The sequence below is a fragment of the Gossypium raimondii genome, chromosome 1 (genome assembly GCF_025698545.1).
Source record: "Gossypium raimondii isolate GPD5lz chromosome 1, ASM2569854v1, whole genome shotgun sequence".
Classification (NCBI taxonomy): domain Eukaryota; kingdom Viridiplantae; phylum Streptophyta; class Magnoliopsida; order Malvales; family Malvaceae; genus Gossypium; species Gossypium raimondii.
In genome coordinates this window covers 45,793,589-45,819,107 of record NC_068565.1, presented here as the reverse complement: position 1 = coordinate 45,819,107, position 25,519 = coordinate 45,793,589, and the positions used below count along the sequence as shown (strand labels likewise).

Here is a 25,519-nt window from a genome sequence, read left to right as displayed (position 1 = left end):
TAATTGGTTATGCGATGCTGGATATTTATCGGATCCACATAAAGGTCGATCTCAAACGAGATATTTATTTACATGTAGAGGTACTGCCATATCATGGCGTTGGACAAAGTAGACATTAACTGCTGTCTCTTCAAATCATGCTGAAATAATTATAATGCATGAGGCAAGCCGAGAGTGTGTTTGACTAATGTTATTAACCCAACATATCCAGAAGATATGTAATTTTCCTTTATAGGAAAATATCATGTGATGTTGCTATTAGGGGGAGTAAAAAACATGTTGTACTCTTTTTCTTTAACCAATATTTTGTCCCACTAGATTTTCCTGGTAAAGGTTTTGAATGAGGCAACTTGTAATAGGAGATTGTGTACTTTTTTTCTTTCATTAGGTTTTTATCCCACAAGATTTTTCCTAATAAAGGTTTTAATGAGACACATTTTTATTTAAAGGACATCTAAGGGGGAGTGTTGTAAATACATTAAATGGATATCTATAACCTTTAAACATTTATAAAAGTAATGAGTTAAAATCCCCATTCATCATTAAAGATGCTTAATGTACGTGTTAATGAAACAGTTAAATAAGCTTCATTCATTTATGTTGCATGAAATGTCAATCGCTTATATATAACTCTTTTATAAATGAAAAGAAAATTTTCTATTTAATTTAAGTGTTTTTTTATTTAATTATTTTATAACAATGGGAACGATTTCTAAACGGATTTTTAAAGTCCATTTTTTAAGCAATATAGAAGCCACGTGCTTCGCACGCCAGCACCCAATCCATTAAACCCTGTGTTTTCTGCTTGTGTCCCTAAACTAAAAGATTGCCCGAACCCCCATTTCTTTCACTTCCCTCAAAAAGCCTTAAGAACACAATGTCTGTGCTTCTCAAATCCTTCCTTATCCTCTCCTTTCGCGCCAGACCTCTCGCTGTTTTCCCTTCCATTCTAATTCCAAAATCGCTTCCAAGGAACCGTCGAACCCGAACGCTTTCCTCTGTTTCTGCTTCCACTTTTCAATCTCCTCCTCCTTCCGTTTCCCCTGAAACTCCCACCCCCATACCCCCTCTCTCTGACTCTCTCCGTTGGGTCTCTCGTACCGCTTATTGTGGTGATTTGTCTAATCAAGATGTGGGTTCTCGGGTCCGTCTTTGCGGCTGGGTCGCTCTCCACCGGGTCCATGGTGGCCTTACCTTTTTTAATCTCAGAGACCACACCGGCATTGTCCAGGTATTTACTTATTTTCAACTTTTTTCTATGAATGAAATTGTGAATTTTTTTTGACTGATTGTTTTACTGTTTTCGAATTATAGATTACATCACTTCCAGGTGAGTTTCCTGATGCCCATGAAGCTATTAAAGACTTGAGGCTTGAGTATGTAGTTGCTGTTGACGGTTTTGTCCGGTCTCGGCCCAGTGAGTCTGTTAATAAGAAAATGAAAACCGGCTCCATAGAGGTATATTACTGTGTTTGAGCTTATGCTTTCAATGAAAACCGGCTCAATAGAGGTGTATTAATATATTTGAGCTTATTATGCTTTTATTCTTTATTACTATGTATTTAATTAGATGTCAATTATGTCTGCCAGGTCGCCGCAGAGCATGTTCAGATATTGAATGCTGTAAGATCAAAACTACCATTGTTGGTTACTAGTGCGGATGATGCAAATGATTTTGTCAAGGAGGAAATCCGTTTGAGGTAGTCAGCTTGGAGTTTAATTCAATTAGTCCAAGAAAAGCTATGCACTTTATTAGCTGATAAAACTGATACTGTCTTTTATCATAAGAAGGGATAAATAATGAGCTACATTGTTCCTGATGACTTGCCTTGATTAGTTTTACAATATGTTTTTAGATTTTTGCTTTTAAAAATCTTTAATTTTCACAAGCCATTCAATTACTTGTTAATGTTTTCCTTATGATATATTTGAGACTCTGAATTGATTTTTGTTGTTGGGATACCTGTCTCATAGATATCGATACCTTGATTTACGCCGACAGCAAATGAATTTCAACATCATGCTGCGTCATAGAGTGGTGAAACTCATTCGACGATATCTAGAGGATGTACATAATTTTGTTGAGGTGTAACCCTATTACGTTTGTTATAGTACAGTAATTTATTTTAGTGTTATTTCTTTAGTTACTTTCTACTGATTCATGTTCAGTCTCTGTTTTGGTTCTGACCTGTTCATGGTTATAAGGTAGATTGAAACCCCAATGCTCTCTAGATCTACTCCAGAAGGTGCTCGGGATTATTTGGTTCCCTCGAGAATCCAGGTATTAATGATCAAGCTGCTATTAAATGCCTTAGGACAGCATGAAGAACTTGTATGGTGTCAGAGACCTTTGCATCCTAACTGGTTGTTATTCAGTCAATAAGTGTTAAATTTTCTAGTGTTCGTCAATTACCTATATCATGGGGACAATGGAACAGGTCTGATTCACTCTTATATATATTTTGAAGCCAGGAACATTTTATGCTTTGCCTCAAAGTCCACAGCTCTTCAAGCAAATGTTGATGGTTTCTGGTTTTGATAAATACTATCAAATAGCAAGGTAAATTTTTTACTTTTCATTGTGTGGTAGTGATGCAATTTGTCTCCTATCTTGATAAGCTTTTTGCATTTCTCTTTTGTGAAGAACTGATTTACTCAGGCCCATTTCATCCCGTTTCTCGACCCCCGTGTTGAGAGTTAGCATGATCCTGTTCTATTCACGGGACTCGGTTTGATTTATATTTCCTATGTTTGTTATGAGAGAGAAACGAAAAAGAGAAAAAAAGAAGAGGGGATTAGAATATCCTTTTTCCTGCTAGGAATTAGGGGTAATCCAAAAACTAGGTATTGTGAGAAATCATTGGGCTATAACCAGGATATAATTTTTTCCAGATGTTTTAGAGACGAAGATCTGAGAGCAGATAGACAGCCTGAGTTCACACAGCTTGATATGGAAATGGCTTTCATTCCGTTGGAGGACATGCTTAGGCTTAATGAAGATTTAATTAGAAAGGTTTGTGAATTGTGGCCTATATGCTATAAGATAATTTGAGTCCTAGCTCCACAATATCTTTCAGCAGTAAGTATTCATAAATATTTTCTGGTATGTTTCAATGGAAGGGGTTCAAATGTTAAGTTACACTTTTCACTTACCTAAAATTGGGGAGTTTAAGTAAATACTGGCCTGTTCATCTTCAGCTCAGGCTTGAGATAAGCTTCATGGCTCAGCTTGTGGGCCTTCTAAGTGGCTTGGCTTGAATCTACACTGCCTCATAGCCCATTAGTTAGTCTAGCTAGGTTTGGTAATTGATGCTCTAGGTAGACCCCCAAGGCATTCATCAATGGGCTTTTTGGCACTCTGCCTTTTTAGTTAAAGGACTGAAGCTGATCACTCTCACCATATTGGACATTTGAAATAGTTAATGCATATACAATTTTAGATCTTTTTGGTATCTTCACATTATGGGAGGGTTAAGAAAGCTTATTTTATGCAGGTCTTTCTAGAGATTAAAGGCGTGCAACTACCTAACCCTTTCCCAAGACTCACATATGCTGAGGCAATGGATCGATATGGTTCTGATCGTCCTGATATCAGATTTGATCTTGAGTTGAAAAATGTAAGTTTTTGCACATGTTGTCTAGTTTTTGCTGGTTTACTTCATTATCTGGTGTTTTCTAACTTTTACCCCCCTGTTGGAGCTGCAGGTATCTAATGTCTTCTTAGACTCTCCCTTCAGGCTCTTTGCAGATACATTAAAAAATGGGGGGATTATCAAAACAATATGTGTGCCTTCAGGTGCTAAAAGATTTTCAAACACAGCTCTTAAGAAAGGTGATGTTTATAATGAGGCAATCAAGTCTGGAGCAAAGGGTTTACCTTTCCTTAAGGTCTTGGATGATGGTAATTGATAATATTCCATACCTAGTTCGGATCCCCCCCCCCTCCTTTGAAAAGTTGATTTGCTATTTGTAAATCTCGGCATGATGGTTTTATTATTCTTTTTAGGGGAGGTCGAAGGAATTCCAGCACTAGTATCCAGTTTGGGTCCAACAAACAGAGAAGATTTCTTGAGAAAATGCTCTGCAGGACCAGGTGATCTGATCTTGTTTGCAGTGGGCCATCAGACATCAGTTAATAGAACCTTAGATCGACTTAGGGTATTCTTAGCCCACGAACTGGGCTTGGTTGACCATGTAAGTTCCTGACCAGTCTTCAATCTGAAATACACATGGTTGTTGCTTCTCTTATTATTTTCTCTAAAATTAAGCATTTGCTTCAATTCTGAAATGCAGTCTAGGCATTCAGTTTTGTGGGTGACTGATTTCCCAATGTTTGAGTGGAATGATTCAGAACAGAGGCTTGAGGTCTGTATCATTCTCTTATGTTTTTGGTGATTTTATTGAAATAATTGATATATATCATATGCATGAAAAGTTTTTCATTTGATAGACTGCTAATGGAGTTTTTAGACTCCACAATTAAGGTTAAAAGGGTGGCACATGTCCTTAGGGTTGGACATGTGGCACCTTGTGAACTTTGCTTGTGGAGTTGAAAAAACTCCACCGCTGGTTTGCCAAAACTGAACCCTATATATTCTTAAGAAAGAATTGGCATTTTTATGATATGCCCCTTTGTATATCCTTTTTGTATCTTATAATTTATTCCTATGTTAGTTTGCTATTATATCAGTGTGATTGTCATTTTTGAGGAATTAACAGAGTAGCTGCATTTTAAGATTTAGTTTCCGATAGTATTATTAAGTTCTCTCTGTTTTATCAAAATACAAGTCGATACTTCAAAATGTAGGTTTATAATTTCTTTTTGTTTTTACATCCACAACATAATTTGGTGAAAGCTTTAGCTTGCTAATATAATTTATATGGAAGTTTTAGATTGTTAAATTAATATTTATATATATGGAAGTTTCAGTTTTGTTGAATACAATATTTTCCGTTTGCAACTGCCTGTTGATGAAAATTTACTCATATTGTAGCCCTTGCACCATCCATTTACTGCACCAAACCCTGAAGACATGGGAGATCTTTCTTCTGCACGTGCCTTAGCTTATGACATGGTTTATGATGGAGTTGAGGTATTTATATTATGTGCTTTTTAGAAACTTTAAAGGGTAAAGATTTGGTTGACTATCTCTTATAGATGGTGTAACTGAATGAATTATTATTGCCTCTTGCATTTTCAGATTGGTGGAGGAAGTTTAAGAATTTATAAACGTGAGATCCAACAGAAAGTATTGGAAACTATTGGCATCTCTCTTGAACAGGTGAGAAAACCTTAAGCTATTCAACAATTTGTAAACCAACGGTTATTGTTAGCGTCATGTAACTGGGCAAGTCTTGTGCCTGTTACACAAATTTGTTCTGTTTTCTAACTAGTGTCGATGTGATGGCCTGGTCCTATACAAACTGGCCTAAAGGAATGTAAAAAACCAGAATGCTTTTAGATCATAGAAAAGCTAAGATCAATATGTCTGAGGTCTCAGTTCTTTTACAGTCCAAATAAATAGAAATGTGAGTTTTATGTTATTTACAGGCTGAAGATAAGTTTGGGTATCTTCTGGAAGCTTTAGACATGGGTGCTCCTCCACATGGTATGACATGCCTAGGCCACGAAACAATTGTCATTTTTCTACCTGGAATTAAGTTGTTATTTTATCTATTTTACCTATTCACAGGGGGAATCGCATATGGTTTGGATAGATTGGTTATGTTGTTAGCGGATGCAAATTCAATCAGAGATGTCATTGCTTTCCCAAAGACGAGTACTGCTCAGTGTGCTCTCACTCGAGCACCATCAAAAGTGGATATCCAACAGTTGAAAGATCTGTCACTGCAGCAAGCCCAGTAGTTTCTTCTTGATTTGCCTGTCTCAATGCGAACCCAACTAGGCTGGCCATTAATTAGCCTTTTCTTAATCACCATTGTTTATGCCCCTTTAAAGTTAGAAAACATACAGCAATCGTCCCCGTTCCCCCTTCTTCCCCTGTTTTATATTTTAACTGTGCTTTACGGATGGCTGAGTTTAGGAATGATTTGATTCTTTTTACCTAAATAAACTATTGGACTGTTTATTGTATGCTAGCAAGTTCGGTTATTGTTTTCAATGTCGCATCAGATCTCAAAACTCATTTTACTATGAAAAATTGGTAGCCAAATTATGTAAAATTTAACATTTTGGCATCTAAAGATTTTTTGTTCAAAGTAGGCACCTAATGTTTTCTGTTGCCACTAGAGTTATTAAGGGTGTTAAAAAAACATGTTTGAATAATTTTTAATTAAATAAAATATTCGATGTTAACATTAACTAAAAATCATTGATGTGTTACACATTCTTTTTTCCATTAATTTCGATAAAAGCCTGTAATGTCTCAAAGCAGAGAAAATGGGTTTTCCTTTTGCCATTTTTGTTCTATCTTATTTTGAGTTCTTAATATTGAAAATGGGGATTTGTTTTAATGGAAAAGAAGATGAAGGTTCATTTTAACATTGAAATTGTGAGTTTGGGAGAAATTTGAAGTAGAGTTTATTTTAAATTTAGTTGAAAGTTTTTTGCACAATTTCTTTTCAAAACAGAAAAGTTTTAATTATTATGAAAACAATTTTTACAGAATATTAATTATGATCTCTTGGAAGATGTATTTATGCGTCAATAAAAGGTATTTAACATACAGAGTTTACCTTTAGAAAGGATGTTGTAATCTGAAGATAATAATATATAATATGTTAAGATCAATAACTAAAATTTACTAATTGTTTTGGGCCATATAGTCACAGTTGAAGTGATAAAGCTATCCAATGCTAACACTAAAAATCTCTAAAAATCCAATCTTCTCCCCTAAATTTGTAACTATAAATGGTAAAAGTTCTGGCCCATTTATCCAACTTGTACACATTTAAACCAAAAGTGAAATTAATGGAAAAGAGAATGTGTAACACATCAATGAGTACTATGTAGCATTACAATTTTTAGTGTTTCCACTGTTAATTCCATATAAATAAAAATTATTATGGGTTTCCAGTACACCCTAAACTAGTATATAATCTAATTAAGTTTAATTACTGTTTGGGGTTTGAACTTTTTTTTTGGATAAAGTTAGGCACTGAACTTAGCAATCATTCCCACATTTGGGCCTTAAATTTTTTTATTTCTATCTAATTTAGTCTTGATATTTTCCTAAAAAGCCTAAAGTTTAGGCACCAATATAGGAAAAATTATCAAGTTAGGGACTAACTAGGTTAAAAAATGATTAGGCCCCAATATGGGAATAAATATAAATTTTAGGGGCTAACAATGACAAAAGTTTAGGCACCAATGTGGGAGCTATTGCCAAGTTTAGGCCCCAAGTAGCGATTTAACCCAGCTTAAATAAAACAAAATACAATATAGATTTCACGTAACATAGTGAAATTTGACAACTCAAACGGTTAAAAAACTATTTCTCAGTTACTTATAAAAACTTAATGTTTTCTCCTATTAATTACCTTGCATACTAATCTCTCTCTCTCTCTCTCTCTCTCTCTCTCTCTCTCTCTCTCTCTCTCTCTCTCTCTCTCTCTCTCTTGTTGCTTATTGGTTTTTGAGATGTCTAAATGTAACACCCTACACTTGACATGATTGCCGGATCTGGATGTGAGGTGCCACATTAATTGCTGACGCAACTATGACTTCATTTACATATAAACAATCATACAAGCCATTAGATTCCAAAACTTAACTAAATACATTATTCAATCAAATATGGGTTATAAACAAGCTTATGGAAGCTCTTTTGAAACGCCGGTGATAAACGAGAGACTGGAACGTAAAATTTTCAAAATACAGATGTATTGTCGCGACCCTGAAAGAGGCATGTCACGACACTGAGGGTAGAACCATGACGTCTTGACTTCAAACGAAGTGAGTCGTGACCTTTGATTCAGGAGGTTAACATTGCCTATTGGGCAAGTAAACATTAATTTACTAGATGTTTATACATGTCATCAAACACATATGGTCATGGTCAAAATGTAAATCTTTTCCATCATATATATATACCAAATGACACATTGAACTTAAAATCTAACCCAAAACCTTAGGTGCATGCCACATACTATTAACATAACAAAATTGTACAAACTTGCTAAGTCGAGAGGGTTGAATCTAGATACTGCTGATCACTTTGCAACCTTAATATCTACGACACCTACATGAGGGAGTAAACAAACCGTACACTTAGCAATAGAGCTGGATGGTGATAACATGATTTAAATCAATAATACAAATAGAAATAAGATGTAAAATAAAATCAAAATGTGATCTAGATATCAACTAAATCAAAATTGCATTTCTTGTCTCATGTATCAATCCTCATACCATATGTCATTTAGCATATCATATATGAACATATAATATCTTCTATCATCAAGTCACATTTACATATGTATCATATTGTCACAAAGTTCATTTCATTTTTTCATTTCCATTTTGAATACACCGATTCGTTTATTTCCATATCGACCCTCAAGGCTCGTTTAAATCAGTTCACATGATCTTTCACATGCCATCTTTTGTTACTTTAACACTAATATTTAATTTACACCATTTACTATTAGCATTTCATATCAAATATCACTTAGCAAGGTATATGCTTTATGATCCCTATTTCAAGACAGATACATGAATCATCCAACCGCCACACAAATATATTTAGCACTCAGTGCATCATCGATACGTCCAAAGTATAATATGTGCTCCATGCATTATCAATATAAATCGAAGTAAAATGTGCTATGCACCTTTTTTGAGCGTCCGAAGTATAATATGCACTTCACACCTCATCGGTATAAACCGAAGTAAAATACCGTACACTAATCCAATCTTATGGCATGCCAACTATACCTAACTCTATCTGAGACTGTTCATAGGGTAACCAATGTTCCAAACACACATAGATATTCATGATAACATATAATAGTTTCATATAATGCCAATTTATATGATGCTCAACCCAATTCAATTCATATAATTTCATATCATCACATACATATCACTACATGTTTCACAGGTTACCAACCAAGTAATACTTACCAATTTCATGAGACAAGTAGGGACATTACCTTAATCAAGCTAGTGTGTAACTAGTCATGTGAATATATCTATATATATTGAATTCAAATTATGGAAGCACAAACCATATTAGCTACTCGTCTACAACTTTCGCCTTTCCTTTCTCTCAAGATAGCTCGACGTTGTCTTTAGCTACATATGATAATTCTAATATAGAAACAACATTAGTTTCCACTCAATCACATAAAAAGTACATAATCAAACATAGTTTGCATTTTATTCATTTTAGTCCTTGTATCCGAGTTGTTCATATTTTTTGATATTCAACATCTAATCAAAATCTAATTACATATTCTTTCATTAGGGACCTTGAACTTTTAATCTATAGCATAAATTTTTAACAACTTTCAATTTATTCAATTTAGTCCCTAATTTCACAAAATTAACTACTAAAATTAGTTAATTTCTAATAAATTCCAACACTTTTCTCTACTTTTGAACTTAGCTCTAACATGCTCAAAACTCATACTTCAATTTCTCATCAAAACCAAACTCAATTTCATTAAATACCCTTTAATGACAGTTTGATAAACATTTAACAATTGAAAAATCTAAGGCATGAGTAAGCTTAATCAAGCTTAGGTAATCATGAAAACATAAAACTTTAAAAGAAAAGACCTAAGCACCTTAAGGATTTTGGACCAATTTTTAAAGAAATCAAAAAGGGATTTTATTTCTTTTTCTTCCTACTTGGATGACACAAGCTTGGAGAAGATGATAACTTTCATTCTTCTCTCCACTAACTTATAATATATACTTAGATTAGAAATGCCATTAAGCTTAATTAACTTAAATTTTAACCATTAATTTTGCTTAACTTACTAATTAAATTAACTTAATGAATGATAAGTGGATGACATCAAAATCCACTAATTTATTTCACAATAATGGTTAAATTGGTCCTAGGTTAATTGCTAATTGGGTCCTTAAAATTTTTCAAATTAACATTTCTATAGCGATTGGACTTTTACAATTTAGTCGTTGAAATTTATTAAATGATTTTCTCAATTTAATTTCCAAACTATCCAATAATATATTTTCAATTGAAATTTCAAAACTGCATTCTCCAACACCATCTAAAATTGAGTTGTTACAGTGAAGAAAAAATTAGGTTGCCAAAAGATTAAGATGGTGAAAATAAAAGATGATAGTAGTCGCATAGTAATTACGTCAGTCTACTCTCTTAAGAAAAGGCTAGTGAACTTTCTGCTCTTTATGTTATCGATATTTCTTTTGTAGTCTTCTCACTTGCCAATAATGTATTATCTTTTGGCCACCCTGATGTTGAAAAAAAAAAATTTAATCATTACCTCAGTAACAACACAGATGATATTTCTACAACTTGGCAACTTAATTACGCTTACTGTAATTATGTTCGTTGGCTCAACATGTAGTTTACTAAGGATAGGGGATCAAACATTGGACATCCTAAGGTTACTCTAAATATTTTCTCTCTCAATAAGTCTGTCTTCTTTTCCTTGTTCCAGCTCTCAGACTTTACAGGTGAACTGACCTCCATAATGCCACCGTGACATCCTTCTTGCCCTGCTCCCTTGTTGTAGTATGTATCAACAATTATATATATGCTTTATATTATAATTCCATTTAATCCATTCAAGAAACTTCTTTCATGCTTTTTTCTCTTGTATTTATAACTTTATAATAAGATAGGAAAAAAAAAAGAAAAGAAAATCTTAAAATGAGCAAGAAAGAACGACACTACCAAAATTTGTAAGTAGCCGTTCGCTGCAAACAATTCTTTTCCTTTGAAAAATTAGTTAATAGTTTCTTTTCAAAATGAAAAGGTTTTAACTATTATGCAAATGTTCTACACAAAGATTAATTATGACCTCTCAGAAGACGCATTTATGCATCAATAATAGTTATTTTACATACATATTTTATCTTTAGAAAGGATGTTGTTGTCTCAAGATAAGATTTTTTTTGCATATGTTAAGACCAGTAACTAAAATTTACTAATTGCAAGGATGATTGAAAGTAGTTAAATTAATTTGTTTTGAGCGGTATAGTCTCAATTGAAGTGATAATGTTGTCCAATATTGACACTAAAGATCTTTAAAACTCCAATATTTTCCCCTAAATTTGTAACTATAAATAATAAAAGTTTTGGTTCATTTATCTGACTTGTACATATTTAAACCAAAAAAGATATTAATGGAAAAATGAATGTGCACCGCATCAATGAGTACTAAGTAGCATTAAATTTTTAGTGTTTGCACTGTTAGTTCCATATAAATAAAACCACTATGGGTTGCCAAAACACCTTAAACTAGTATATAATTATATAGGTTAAATCACTATTTGGCCCTAATTTTTTTTTGGATAAAGTTAGGTAGTGAATTTGGCAAAAGTTCCCACATTTTGGCCTTAATTTTTTTTTGTACGAGCTAGTCTTGATATTTCCCTAAAAAGCCTAAAGCTTAGGCCCTAATGTGGGAACAATTTCAAAGTTCGATCACCAATATATGAAAAATTTTCAAGTTCAGTGACTAGCTAGGTTAAATAAATGATCAAACCCCAATATGGGAATGACCTGCCACCAAATGAGGTGCTAGTTTTGGCATGTTTCGACACTTTAGGGGCTTGTGTTCTAGGCAATTTAGGATTAATTATGTTATTTTCCGCACTAGGAACTTAAGTATAAAAATAAGCGTTTTTACACATAAATTGACTTATTAGGCCAATTCGAGCCTTAGGTAGTTCTAATGTGTTTAATGGGCGTGAAGGATGATTATTTAGTAGCCCAAGAGCCTCATGGACGGCACTCGAGTGGAGCACAAGTTCCCGAGATGTAACATGTGAAGCTGGAAGACCAATTGCCACTTGTTGATGTCATGTCGTGACATGGGCATGGCGTGTTGCGACATAGGGCTAAACGTGGAGAGCAGGTACCGGGAAGGTTAAAATCATCCTTACAATCAATATATTTTGAGATTAGGGCATCCTATTGACCTAGTTAGGGTTTCTAAATGTCTCTATAAATAGGAAGGCTATTCCTAAGCTAAAGGAGGCTGATTAGGATCCGCAGTAGTAGATTTAGGTTTTTATTACATTTTTATTTCGTTTCCAAAAATTCTTTGTTCTTTTCGACTAGGTTTGATTTGAACCTAAGTCATTTCTATTAAAGTATTCAGTTTTCTTTTATTTTTCATATTCAAACATCGAAGATCAAGTTAAATTTAAGAGTATCCAATTTCATTGATTGAGAAAATTCTTACCCTTCTCTTATTTAATTTATTTGTGTTCTTTTGCATGTTCAAATTAAATTTAAGAGTTATGGAATATGGATCGAACAGAGGCTAAATCTCTAGGAAGATTAACGAGTGGGTGTGAGAGTAGTTAACGGACGGATTAGGTTTCCTGAGAGGAATTAATTAGTAATAAATTATGTGTGCTTAAACCTTAGGAGTGACAACTCTAGGAAGTAATCTAGGATAAGTAAGGTCAAGAGATAAGTTTACCAAGTAAATCATAGTTTATCCCAGTAGCGAAAGTGAGGTCAAGAGATAAGCAATTACCTACCAACTAATTAATTAGTAGAGGGTGAAAGGTAATACCGGCTAGTTAATAGTTAATTCCACCTAAAACCTAATTCTGAAATTTTAGAGTTATGTCAACATTGGAAAGTATATTATGACATATTAGTTCAAGAAAGGATTAAATCGCAAAAGTGAGAAAAGTTTGGTTGCCCAAGAGTAAATACTCAAAATTTGAAGGGTTAAAGTGTAAATATGAAAAAGTTGAAGGACCAATGGTGTAAATATTTTAAGGGTGGAATGATCTAGAAACTAAGGAAAATGGATAGATTAGGACAAAATTGAAAAAGGTGAAGAGTTTTGAGGGACTAAATCGCAATTTTACCAAATTAAGTGATGACTCAAGGATGGAATTTTAAAAGATCATAAAGGGCAAAATGGTCAATTAGAAGAGAGAGAAATCTAAAATATAATGATGATGTTGGAGATATTTTAGATTAAATAAATAAATAAATATTAGTTTATTAATATTTTAATTTGATTTTTAAATGATATTTTATTATTTTATTATTATTTTATTTAGTATATATATAAGAAAAGGAAGATGAAGAATCATCCAACCCACCATTTTTCCCATGACCAACGTTAGAAAAAGAGAGAAAGAAAGAAAGTTTTGCTTTCTTTACAATTTGGTCCTTCCACCAAAAATTGACCATTTTCATCTAGAAATCAAAACAATTTCCATATCCATCAAGAGAGAAATATAATAAGGAGACTATGAGGAGATATAATATCAAGTTAGATTCAAGAAATAGAAGCTGGAGGAGAGAGAAAATCAAGTTAAAGATTGAAATTAATATGACAAGGTAAGAACATCAAGATTTTAATATATTTTAAAGTTTGATATTATTGAAAAAGTATGGAAATGTTTGTTAATGTAAAGTTTTCATATATATGGTCCTATGTTCTTGATATGTTAGTGAAGAGAAAATAAGAGAAAGTGATGAGAAATAGTGTAGAGAAAGAAAATAAGGTGTTATAAACATGGTAATAAACATCTTGCACTAAAACAGTTTTGAACAAAGAATAAGAGGCTAACTTTGAAAAATCACCATAAATTATGGAAATCGAATTAGAGGATGAAAAATATAGAATTAAAGCTTATTAAGTTTAGTTTCTCATAGAAGAAACAATGTAAGTAATGGAATTGTAAATCATGATATATAATAAATTTTGTGAGACACGTTCAGAATGAATTCGGGTTCCCCTGTTCTGATATTGGAAAATCATAAAAAATTGAATAAAAATAATTAGTAGCTTAAAATTATATATTGAATGAGTTTATTTTCAATAGAAACAAACAGGAACATCATCCAAATTCTGTACAAAGAGATAATTAATTTTCAGTGAAGAGGGGTCAGAACTGTCAAACAATGAAACAAGAGAAACTTTAAAAAATAAACTGTACTTATTGGCTAAACTAAAAATTCTAAAAATTTTATGGTAAGAAGATATATGAGTATAGTTTCAAAAAAAATTTGCGGATCTCAATTCGAAGTTCTGTAGCTTAAGATATAATTAATTTAGTGACTATGACTCAAGTGAATAGCTTGTTATGAGTAAACAAGTAAATAGTGGTATTATGTATATATCAAGGATATGGAATGGAGTGGAGGAGGAGGAAAATATATGTGAATATTCAGCTAATATGAGTTTATTTTAAAATAGCTAATTTACATGTTTTAGGTTTAGGGACTAAATTGAATAAAAGTAAAATTTTATGGGTAATTTTGTAAAAATGTCAAAAAGACCAAATTGCATGAAATGAATTGTTTTATTATTTAAATTAATAAATTGAATAAAATATTAATTTAGATCAAGATTGGGTGGAAATTCGAGGAAAATGAAAAATTACCAAAATGTCCCTGAATTTTGGTATTTCTGCGATTTAGCCCGGTAAGTTCGTGTAACTTGAATTATATTCTTAAATGCTTGAAATGTTTGTTATTGATGTGAATATGATTTGAATGTTCATTGTATGAAAATTGATGAAACATTGATGTATTTGATAAAAAAGGGGAAGAAATCTCAGTTGAATGGAAGGAAAATTCGATGGATCTTTGAAAAGGAATTAACGGTAAAAAGGATCTAGCCCGGACGGGTGATCCTATCCTGATATAGCCCTCTCAAAAAATATGTGGAAAATGGATTTAGCCCAGACAGGTAATTTGAATTAGGTCTGAATTTAGCTTGGACTGGTAATTCAGATCCAAGCTCATTAGAGTAATTGTCATTGCAGGGGATTTAGCCTAGACTGGTAATCCCGACAATACTCTATGAGTTTATATTACAGGGGATTTAGCCTGGACTGGTAATTCCACTGTAAGGATGAGGTTCACGGGAGTGTACTCTCTGAAATAGAAATGTGTGCACATGAATATGAATTGACGGACTCGGATTGGTACACTAAAGTGTACCTCTAAAAATCCATCGAAATTTTCGAGGAATTCAATAGGATAGATATGGAAAATAATAAGGGTAATAGAAAACATGGAATTGAATTATTATTGGAAATATATTATCGAATTTAATACCCAGTTTGGATTGAACGCGGGATTGAGTACAATCGTTCTGTGCCAAAGGATGAATTGATGGCAAATTACCCAAGTAAACTGAGGTTCAACATTTGTTGTGGACTTTCGTGTTTACTATCTGTTTAGCTCTCATGAGCTTAAGTTCAGCCTTCGGGCTTTTGAAAAAGATGTATTCATATCCGTAAGTTGTTCTTCGAAAGGTAAAATATCGGGAGTTGTCTTGAATGGTAATATAATTATTTATATGATGCATTGAATTGGTAAGTATTTAAGTGAAAATATGCTACTGCTCATAAAAAAGTATTAAGGTTTAAATTAAACAATTTTTTTATGAAATGACTTATCATGTGATCAGTTCGGGAAAGGCTTTGGGTAAATGCACTAGCTTGTGACCATGGTTGAATGATATGTTTATGACTTGTGTGACATGCATATGGAACAATCATGGAAAGTAAATAAATGAAAATGAAAATAAAGAAATTATCAAGAGTTAAAGTTATATAAAATCCTACCAAGCTTGGGATAATATGTTTAAGTGATACTGTGGATTTATTCACCTTGTAAGTTGATGAATATAGCTTCATGGGTATTGTGGTATCAATATTGCGTTATCCTTGATATGTATAGATTTCATATTTTAAAAGAACTAATATGATTAAAGACTACACGTGCTTACTAAGCATTCATTGCTTACTTATTTTTTTATTATTTACCCTACAGATTATTAGAAGCTCTATTGGGTTGGAAACTTGTCGGAGATATATCATACTATCCATTGGTTTTATCGGTAATTTTGGATGATTTGATTCTAGTTATAGTGGCATGTATAAGTTAATTTAGCCAACGTTGGCTCAATAATATTTTGATTTTGGTTGGTTTTAAATATGAATGCTAGATGAAATGAAATGTCTGAAAATTAATTTGTAAATTTTGGTAATGCTCCGTAACCCTGTTCCAACGACGGATTCGGGTTAGGGGTGTTACATATTTAATGTAAGTTTAGCACATGATAATGATAACTAGCTAGTATAATTGACTTAAGACCAATGCGAATAGCAAACTAATGGATGCTTTGTTGGAATGAGCTTTTACTTGTTGGTTTTGCCATGAGATGATGGTGTGGCATCCTAATATTCGGATTTGGCAACCAGGTCGGGTATAGGGTGGTACATAACCTAACATAGTGAATTTGGATAACTCAAATTGTTAAAAAGCTAATTCTTTTTTTTAATCACAATCCAATTAACAAAACAAAACCATACCAGGCCCAACCATACCACAATACAAGCTAATTCTTAGTTACCCATAAAATCTAATATTTTCTCATATTAATATTCTTGCCTGCTCCAAGACATCTGTAACACCCCAAACCCGGTCTAAACATTATGACCGAATCTGGCGATGTCACATTGTAACACCCCTTACCCGTATTCGACGCCGGAATAGGGTACGAAGCATTACTAGAAGACATACATTTGTATAAGTGTTAAACCGACTTACAAAATTTCATCCGAATTAAAACTTTTAAATTATTAACGTGCTTTTATAATTCTTTACAACATATCCTCGGAATATTATATTCATAACAAATAGGGCCTACGAGACCCGATATTTACTCATGTAATTCAAAGCTTCATTTTCATTTCATTCAATTCACAATTTCTCATGTTCACAATTCAAATCAATTTCTCAATCAAATATATGTATTTCAATCATCTAAGAATATAATTCAAGTTACACGAACTTACCAGGCTAAATTGCAGAAATACCAAAATTTAGGGACATTTTGGTAATTTTCTATTTTCCTCGAATTTTCACCCAATCTCGATATAAATTAATATTTGATTCAATTTATTAATTTAAATAATAAAATAATTCATTTCATGCAATTTGGTCACTTTTTGACATCTTTACCAATTTACCCTTAAAATATTACTTTTATTCAATTTAGTCCTTGAACCTAAAACATGCAAATTGGCCATTTTAATGAGAACTCATGCTAGTTGAATAATAATTTATTCTCCTCCTCCTCTCCATTCCACATCCTTAATGTATAATATGCTTATATGTAACGTTATCTATAATTCCACCATTTATTTATATATTAATTCAAAGTCATCCACTTGAGTCATAGTCACTAAATTATTTATATCTTGAGCTACGAAACTAAAAATTAATATCCACTAAATTCCTATGAAATTGTACTCACATATCTTCTTACCATAAGATTTAAAAAAATTTTGGTTTAGCCAATAAGTATATTTTATTCTTTAAAGTTTCCCATGTTTCACTGTTTGACAGTTCCGACCCCTCTTCACTAAAAATTAATTATCTCTTTTTACAGAGTTTGGATGATGTTTTCGTTTATTTCTATTGAAAATAGGCTCATTCAGGATTTTAAAAATATAAATTTAAACATATAATTATTTTTATTCAATTTTTTATGATTTTCCAAAATCAGAACAGGGGAACCCGAATTCATTCTGACCTTGTCCCACAAAATTTATTATATCTCATGATTTACAATTCCATTACTTACACCATTTCTTCTATGAGAAACTAGACTTAATATTATTTAATTCCATATTTTTCATCCTCTAATTAGATTTCTACAATTTATGGTGATTTTTCAAATTTAACCTACTACTATTGTCCAAAACTGTTTTAGTACAAGATGTTGGTTACTAAGTTTATAACTCCCTAATTCCCTTTCTCTATAATATTTCCCATCATTTTCACTTATTTCCTTCACTAATATATCAAGAACCTAAGACTTTATTTAAGAAAACTCTACTATAACATCATTTCCATGCTTTTTCAGCAATAACAAACTTAAAAATATATTGAAATCTTGATGTTCTTACCTTGTGCTTTGATTTCAATCTTTAACTTGATTTTCTCTCTCCTCCAGCTTCTATTTCTTGAATCTAACTTGACATTCTAGCTCTCCATTGTCTCCTTATTATTTTTCTCTCTTGGAAGCTATGGAAATTCTTTTGATTTCTAGGTGAAAATAGTGAATTTTTGGTGAAAGGACCAAATTGTAAAGAAAGCAAAACTTTCTTTCTTCTCTTCTCTTCTAACATTGGTTGCATGGAAAGATGATAATTTTTTTCATCATCTTTCCTCCCTTTTATATTAATCATTTAATAATAAAATAATACTAAAAATCTTAATAAAATATTAATTAAATAGCATTTATCTAATTAATTAATTAAAAAATATCACAAACATCATCATTACCTTCTAGAATTCTCTCTCTCTATTTGACCATTTTTCCCTTTATAATCTTTTGAAATTCCATCCTTGAGTCATCACCTAATTTGGTAAAATTGTAATTTAATCCTCAAAATTCTTCACATTTTCAATTTGGTCCTAATTCATCCATTTTCCTTAGTTTCTAGATTATTCCACTTTTAAAATATTTACACTATTGGTGCTTCAAAGTTTTCGTATTTACACTTTAACCCTCAAATTTTGAGTATTTACTATTAGGCAACAAAACTTTTTTCACTTTTGCAATTTAATCATTTCTTAAATTAATATGTCATAATATACTTCCTAATGTTGACATAACTCAATATTACCCTTTTTATCACTTTATTTCCTTATTTTACTATATCAAGGATATTATCTTACTTTCTTACTGTAGTAATTTTCGGGGTATTACAACATCTCTCTCTCGTCATAACGTTGCCTATATAAGAGTACGGGGGCCTAGTAAGCAAAGCTAGACACGAATGACCTAAATTAACGTAGAGTCGCCACTAACCAATTAGGGCTAGGTTGGTTAGCCACCTATCGTTTAAAAGTCTAGAATTAATACTACGAAAAATCCTAAAAGTCTAGACTCAAACTCATCACCAAATTTCGAGTTCAGGAGTACGATTATGTGTGGGGAAGGTTATAACACCCCCACAATGCCTATTCGAGGATAGTCCTACGGGGTCTTGGGAGCTAGGTTTTTTTTTATTAATTTCAGCATATTAATGTCTTAATCTAGGCTAAAACCCTATGGAAATCTTAAATAAAAAACTCTAAAGAAAATGCCTCTGGTTTACTTCTAACTCAATTAAGATATGTTCACTAAACTTATGTAATTTGAAACTTAAATTAGAGATTTTACTTTTAACGGAACCCTAAAGGATACCTAAATAGTTCTAGTAAAATACCTTTAATTCCTAAAATTAATTCTATCTTTGAATTCTAAAAACCTAGAAATTACCAATTAATTAAGAGAAATATTAAAATCCATCTACAACTTATTCGATATTTTATTATGATTATTTTTAAAAGATTTAATTAATAACGCTGAACCTATCAAGATCTTATGAAAGTATCTTATGTCGGGTTTATGATTTTCTTACTATAAAATTCTTGATCTAGCGTTTAAATTGTCAAAATCCTAAAATAGTATATCTTAAATAACATTTATTAGTTTTCCTAAAGAGTTTCTAAAATAAAATACTTAGAAAGACCTACTCATGATTTACAATTCACCTAAAAAATCTTTAGTTTTAATATTGAACAAAGTTCTAAAGAATATTTACACATTAATTTAAGATTCTAAAGAGTAATCCTATACGGTATTTAAAATTAATTTAAAACCCTAAAAAATCCTACATATTATTTATAATTTTTCTAGGGTAAAGGTAGATAAAATCTTAAAGATTAACTTAAATTCAAATGTAAAAATCTTATGGTTTCATTAAAATGTAACACCTACTTAACTAACTTCATGTCAACATTTATAGGATGGAAAAATGATCTAAAGTTTCACCTTTTAAAATGAATAGTAATAAAATAGGAAAATTAATTAAATTGACTAAAGCTAATGAAAAGTTAAAACTCCTTCAAAAAGGGCCATAATAAAAAGAAAAATTAAATAAATGAAATAAATAAAACCTTGACATGATGATAATAATAACAATAATACACCTTATTCATAATACAATAAAAGAATCAAAGTAACATAAATAAATAATATTAAAACATATGTAACGGAATGTGTAAAAAAACATAAATATAAATAGACATGAAAATAAATAAAGACGAAATAAGAATAAATAAAAATTATACAAGTGTGAATAAATATAAAACATTAAAATAAAGTGTACAATTGACATTAAATATATAAGGTATAAATGCAAATGAAAGGGAAGATATAAGTGTAAATAATTTATTAAAGTTGGAAACAAAAGGACATAACTTGATTTTGGGACTAAAATATAAAAAAATGTAGAAGACAGAGGATTGATGTAGCAATTAATTACTTTTAATTTTGAATTTCAGATTAAATCGAAGGTTTGAATAAACAAAAGGGTTATTGGTGTAAATAAGCCAGAGAGTGAGGGCAGCACTGCAAAAAATGGTGTATTCTTTTGTAAATTTAAAAAGTAAGAGGGATGGGAATAAATTATCCATTTTGGCACCTATAAGTAGGAGAAATCTATTCATATATTTAGTGTCTGGATTGGACAATTTTATCACTTCAATAGACCAAAACTAATTAATTTAAAAAATTTGAAATTGTCCTTGCATTTAGTAAATTTAAGTTATTTTTTTTATTATCTTGAAACTGCAGCACTCCATCTAACTATAAACTTGTAACACCCCAAACCCGGCCTAGACGTTATGGCCGAATTTGGTAATGTCACATGATAGTGTTTTTCGAAAAAAAAGAGTTGTCGTCAAAAACCTCTTACCTATATAACCTCTTGACAGTATCTTATGTTAATTTCAGGAAGAGTCGTTCATTTTCAAAACATAATTCATAAAGTTACTCTATTTCAAGACGTTACTAATTTTCAAAACGTCACTTATTGCGGAAGCTTTTTAAAACAGTTGCATATTTGAGTGAATTTTGTTAAAACGTTTGGTTCTTTTTGAAAGCTCGATTATCCCTACTACTAGCAGTTATAAATCAAAACAATAAAAATCCCAAATTAAAAATATAAATCCAAAGAGGCCATGATATAGTAAAATACCCCCAAAATAAATTCAAAATTATAATTAAGTACTAAGTCAAATTAAATAGGTCGTGTGGCCACCGTTGAGTCCTCCGTCGCACCGAACCGCCTATGTCTGGGGATTACCTGTACAGTCAAATCAGAAAGGTGAGTTTACGAAAACTCAATGTGTAAATCCCATATAAAGCAAACAGACAGAATGTAATCACAGCTTGGGCCTATGCCCTTTTCAGTATCAGTGACAATATCAGTTTGGGCTTTAGCTCATCTTAGCACATAAGCAATCATGTGTTTGGGCCTTGGCCCATAATAGTAACAATAATCAGTACAGTATTAGGTTATACAGTATACAAGTCCTACCCAGCCAGCCTCTACACTCCATCTTCGTCTAACCCTACACTCCATGTGGGGATATAATCAACCCACTCATCCCTACACTCCAAAAAGTACTGAATGCGACACTAGACAGTAGTTTGCAGCTGAGCTGCCAGAAAATTAGGCTCGAGCCCTTTCAGTAGACTTCCTCCAATCAAAATAAACCTCCAACCCAATGCAGTGTAGTATACAAATATGATATACTATAGCATAATATCATGCATGTAATCAGGGCATATAGTATCAAATTAGTGGATCATCATCATGCTTATTCATATCAGTCATGTAGTCATTTCAGTCAATTAGGGGTCTAGGTAAGCTTACCAACCCTACAGTAGGTCCACAATCGACTCGGGTGACCCGTGCAACCTTAGCAGTCAAATAGTAAAAATGGGCCCATAGGCCCATGTTGCATGCCCATGTGGGCCCACATTCTCATGTGGCCCACACGGCCCAAAATGGCATTGGCCGTGTAGATCACACAGCCTGGCCCAATATTCCCACACGCCCGTGTGGGGCCTACACGCCTATGTGGCCCATACGAGGGTCGATCTTCACCTATTCTGGCTCTTGTCAAATTCCAATTCTGGGGTTGTGTTTACACACTTTGTTTCTATTTGCTGAGAAAACTGCCCCAAGTCTTTGAAACCTACACTTGACCGAACAATCACCAATTATTCACTTAAACATTTACTCAATCGAATACACACAAGTTGACCAAGCGTTAAACTCACAACAACATTACCTTCGAGTGAGTAAAGAGGGAGGTTTCGCCCACTTAAGACGCCAATCAAAGACCTCCAACCTTTTGGTCAACTCCTAATCAACCAATAGAAAATCCCCTCAAACCACTTAACCAAACAAAAGTTAATCAAGAAGTAGAAACATAACTTTTCGAACCACGAAAACGTACACTTACTCATGGAACGAATGAACATAAAGAAGCAAATAGGAAAAGAAAATAGGTGAGAGGGGAAAGAACTTTCAATAGAAATTTTGGTAGTAATTCGACAACAAAGAAAATAAATTCAAAACGTCAAAAGATTAGGAGCAACTGAGATTTGAGAAAAGAAACAGTCATCATTCGGCTTGGGAAGAAAAATAAAAAGAATAAAAGATGAAAACATAGAGAAAAACCAAAAGCCAAAACGGCAAAACTATCAGAAAATTGGGGAATGAGAGAGGGTAGCCGAAATTGCCACTACTAGTTTCGGTACAATCAAAACTCCTCCATCCAAATCTCCATAAAACACTCCCCTCAATCCCCAAATCCCTGAACAACCAAAATTCCCTCAACATCCTCCTAAAAATCGGCCACAACATCCCCACACTCCTCAAATACTCAGAATTTTACCACATTTCAAATTCCTTCACGGCACATGTACAAAAAAAATCCCCCTTACACATACAGAGATTCAATCTCAAGACCCCTAACACTCTAACACAGCACTTAACCACCAAACCAGCAGGCTCATTTTGTCATATTTTTTACAATATTTATTTTTAAGGCTACTGGCTAGAGATAGGAGTTTATTCAATTAAAAATAAAGATTTAGCCAAGTGAAGGCTCAAACTTGAGACCTCCCAAACACTGTCAGAACACATAACCATTAAAGCTGACAGATATTTATGACACAAACATATGGAAAAATATATAAGAGATTTTGGGGCGTTACAAAACTCTATATGTAAATACCAAATGGTGCATAAATTCCTCTTTCGGTCATAATTAATCTTTTATATAGAAAGTGTTTAAGATAGTTAAAACATTTCTGTTTCAAAAAGAAACTTTTAACTAATTTTTGAAAGGCCAAAAACCGTTGGAAGCCAACGACTACTTATGAATTTTGGCAGCACCATTTCTTTCTTGCTCTCTTTAAAGTTTTTGAAATCTAAATAACCGTTGGAAAGGTAAATAACCTTTTCGCGCTCTTTTTAATATATATATTTTCTTTCTTATCATAAAGTTATAAATACATATGAAAGAAATTGTTTGAATATAGTAAACTGAAATCTTATATGAGACTTGTATGTAAAAACCATTTGATATATTAAGGCCTCCTCCCATATGTGATAATTAACCTTTCATATAGAAAGTTTACAAGATGTATAGCTAAACATTTTCGTTTGAAGTGAAACTTTTAATTAATTTTTGAAGAATAGCAGGATAATGGTTTCATGCTATAACGAGCAGATGGTTATTGCTAATTAGTGTATTAGGAATCTAATTCAAGAGTAGAATACCAAAGTTAAGCATTTTCTTATATTGAAGGTGCACTTACATGAATTATAAATGAGCTGTAAACTTTGTAGGAATGGATGGAGCAAATGAACTCAACAGGATTAAATTTAGAAGCCGACACAAGAATAGTAAGTTAAAGGTTTGGGCAGTTTGGAATTGAAGTTAATAAGGTTTCCTCTCTTGTTTAATCTTATTGAATTAACATGAAAATATAATGATTAAATATACACGGTTTGCTATAAATTACTTAACAACATTTGGATATGTTTCTGAATCATTTCCAAGGAGGCATATGGTAAAATGAAGTTCTAGATTTGCCTCCAAAGGGGAGGATTTGGAGTATCTAGGAAACATGAACCATTTAAGAAATTAATAGAGGCATTTTCAGAAATATATGAGGTAAAAAATGTAAGCTTTGTTGGATCAAATGTATACAAATCAGTGGCTGGCACTTTCCTTTTTCTGAATAAACGATTTCTAATCTGCCTCCTTTTAATAGTTAATGATAAGGAGAAAATAGGTTTTTATTTTATTTTATTTTATTTTCATATATGTAAAAAGTAAAAATAAAAATAGTAAAATAGGATAATTGGTCAATTATTTAGTTAAAAAAATATACAGTACTTGGAAAAAGTTGAAGGCATGACATGGCGTCCTCAAAAGATGTTGGTAAAACACAACGATTTTAGGGGATGTTGCCGGTGACGAGCCACTTTAGATGTCATTGTCATGTCTTTGGCGACTTTACTCGATGAGTGGCAACTTTGATACAGAGATTTCGAGTTGCACGGGTACATTAGAAGTTTCACTAGCTAATTAGTTCATTGAAAAATTTGGAGCAAAATTCGGTGCAAAGATTAAACATAGAGATTTTTGAGTGATTAGCAAATTCATAGCAGGATTCTCACATTTGAAATGAAAATTTTTTCTTTTTAAAGTTTGAAGATGCAATTTGCTTACATAATAGTTTCATTCGACTTCGGAAGGAATTATCATAACTTTTTTGAAAAGAAAAACCACTTTGCAGTAAAAAATTATATACAATTGACATACAAATAGGATTATATGCATGTTTGAATAGAGATTTTACATGTTATATAACGAGATCTAGCATTTGCTATAGATTCTCAGGTTATTTAACGAGATCTAGCTTTGTTGCAGATTCTCAGGTTATATGTAACATAAGTTTAGCATGGACGGGTAACCTGAGGTGATTTCAGCTGGGACGAGAAACTTAATTCATCCGTGTATCCAAGTCTATTCTACTAGAGTTTCATTGGACAATATTCATTTTAATTGAAATGAGTGACTTGAAAAGGTATTGACAATGAAATGATATATATTTATAACTTGATAAGTGCCATGTGATTATCTTAATGTTAGTGATATTATTCATGATATGTAAGCATGTCTAACCTATTTTATTGTTAATGTTGTCAAGTGCCTAGTTATGCCAATATATGCCAAGGATAGCCATTTTGAATGCCTAAATGATTTTTAATTATTATAATTTAAATGATGAAGGTAAACATAGAAATTTCAGTTGAATTTACTAAGCATTGGTATGCTTAGTCTAGTTGTTTCCCTTCCCTTGTAGATCGTCACCTTGTGAAACTTGTCGATTGGATCAGTGGGAAGCACACACTATAAAAACACAATAGAATTACGTTCTTTTCTGTCTAAATTTTGTGGCATGTATATAGGGGCACCTTAGTGTG

At 32.3% G+C, this 25,519-nt stretch overlaps 1 protein-coding gene across 1 annotated transcript; it reads left to right on the top strand.

The window, feature by feature from the left end:
* The first annotated feature begins 804 nt into the window (after window positions 1–804).
* LOC105786067 (aspartate--tRNA ligase, chloroplastic/mitochondrial) lies at window positions 805–6,094 on the top strand. The gene is made up of 15 exons (XM_012612331.2): window positions 805–1,231; window positions 1,315–1,458; window positions 1,591–1,700; window positions 1,975–2,086; window positions 2,210–2,281; window positions 2,469–2,560; window positions 2,893–3,013; window positions 3,495–3,617; window positions 3,706–3,901; window positions 4,007–4,194; window positions 4,294–4,365; window positions 4,995–5,093; window positions 5,202–5,282; window positions 5,552–5,609; window positions 5,694–6,094. Exons 1-15 carry the CDS (start codon window positions 878–880, stop codon window positions 5,864–5,866), a joined length of 1,995 nt encoding a protein of 664 aa, XP_012467785.1. The 5' UTR covers window positions 805–877; the 3' UTR covers window positions 5,867–6,094.
* Window positions 6,095–25,519: the final 19,425 nt, after the last annotated feature.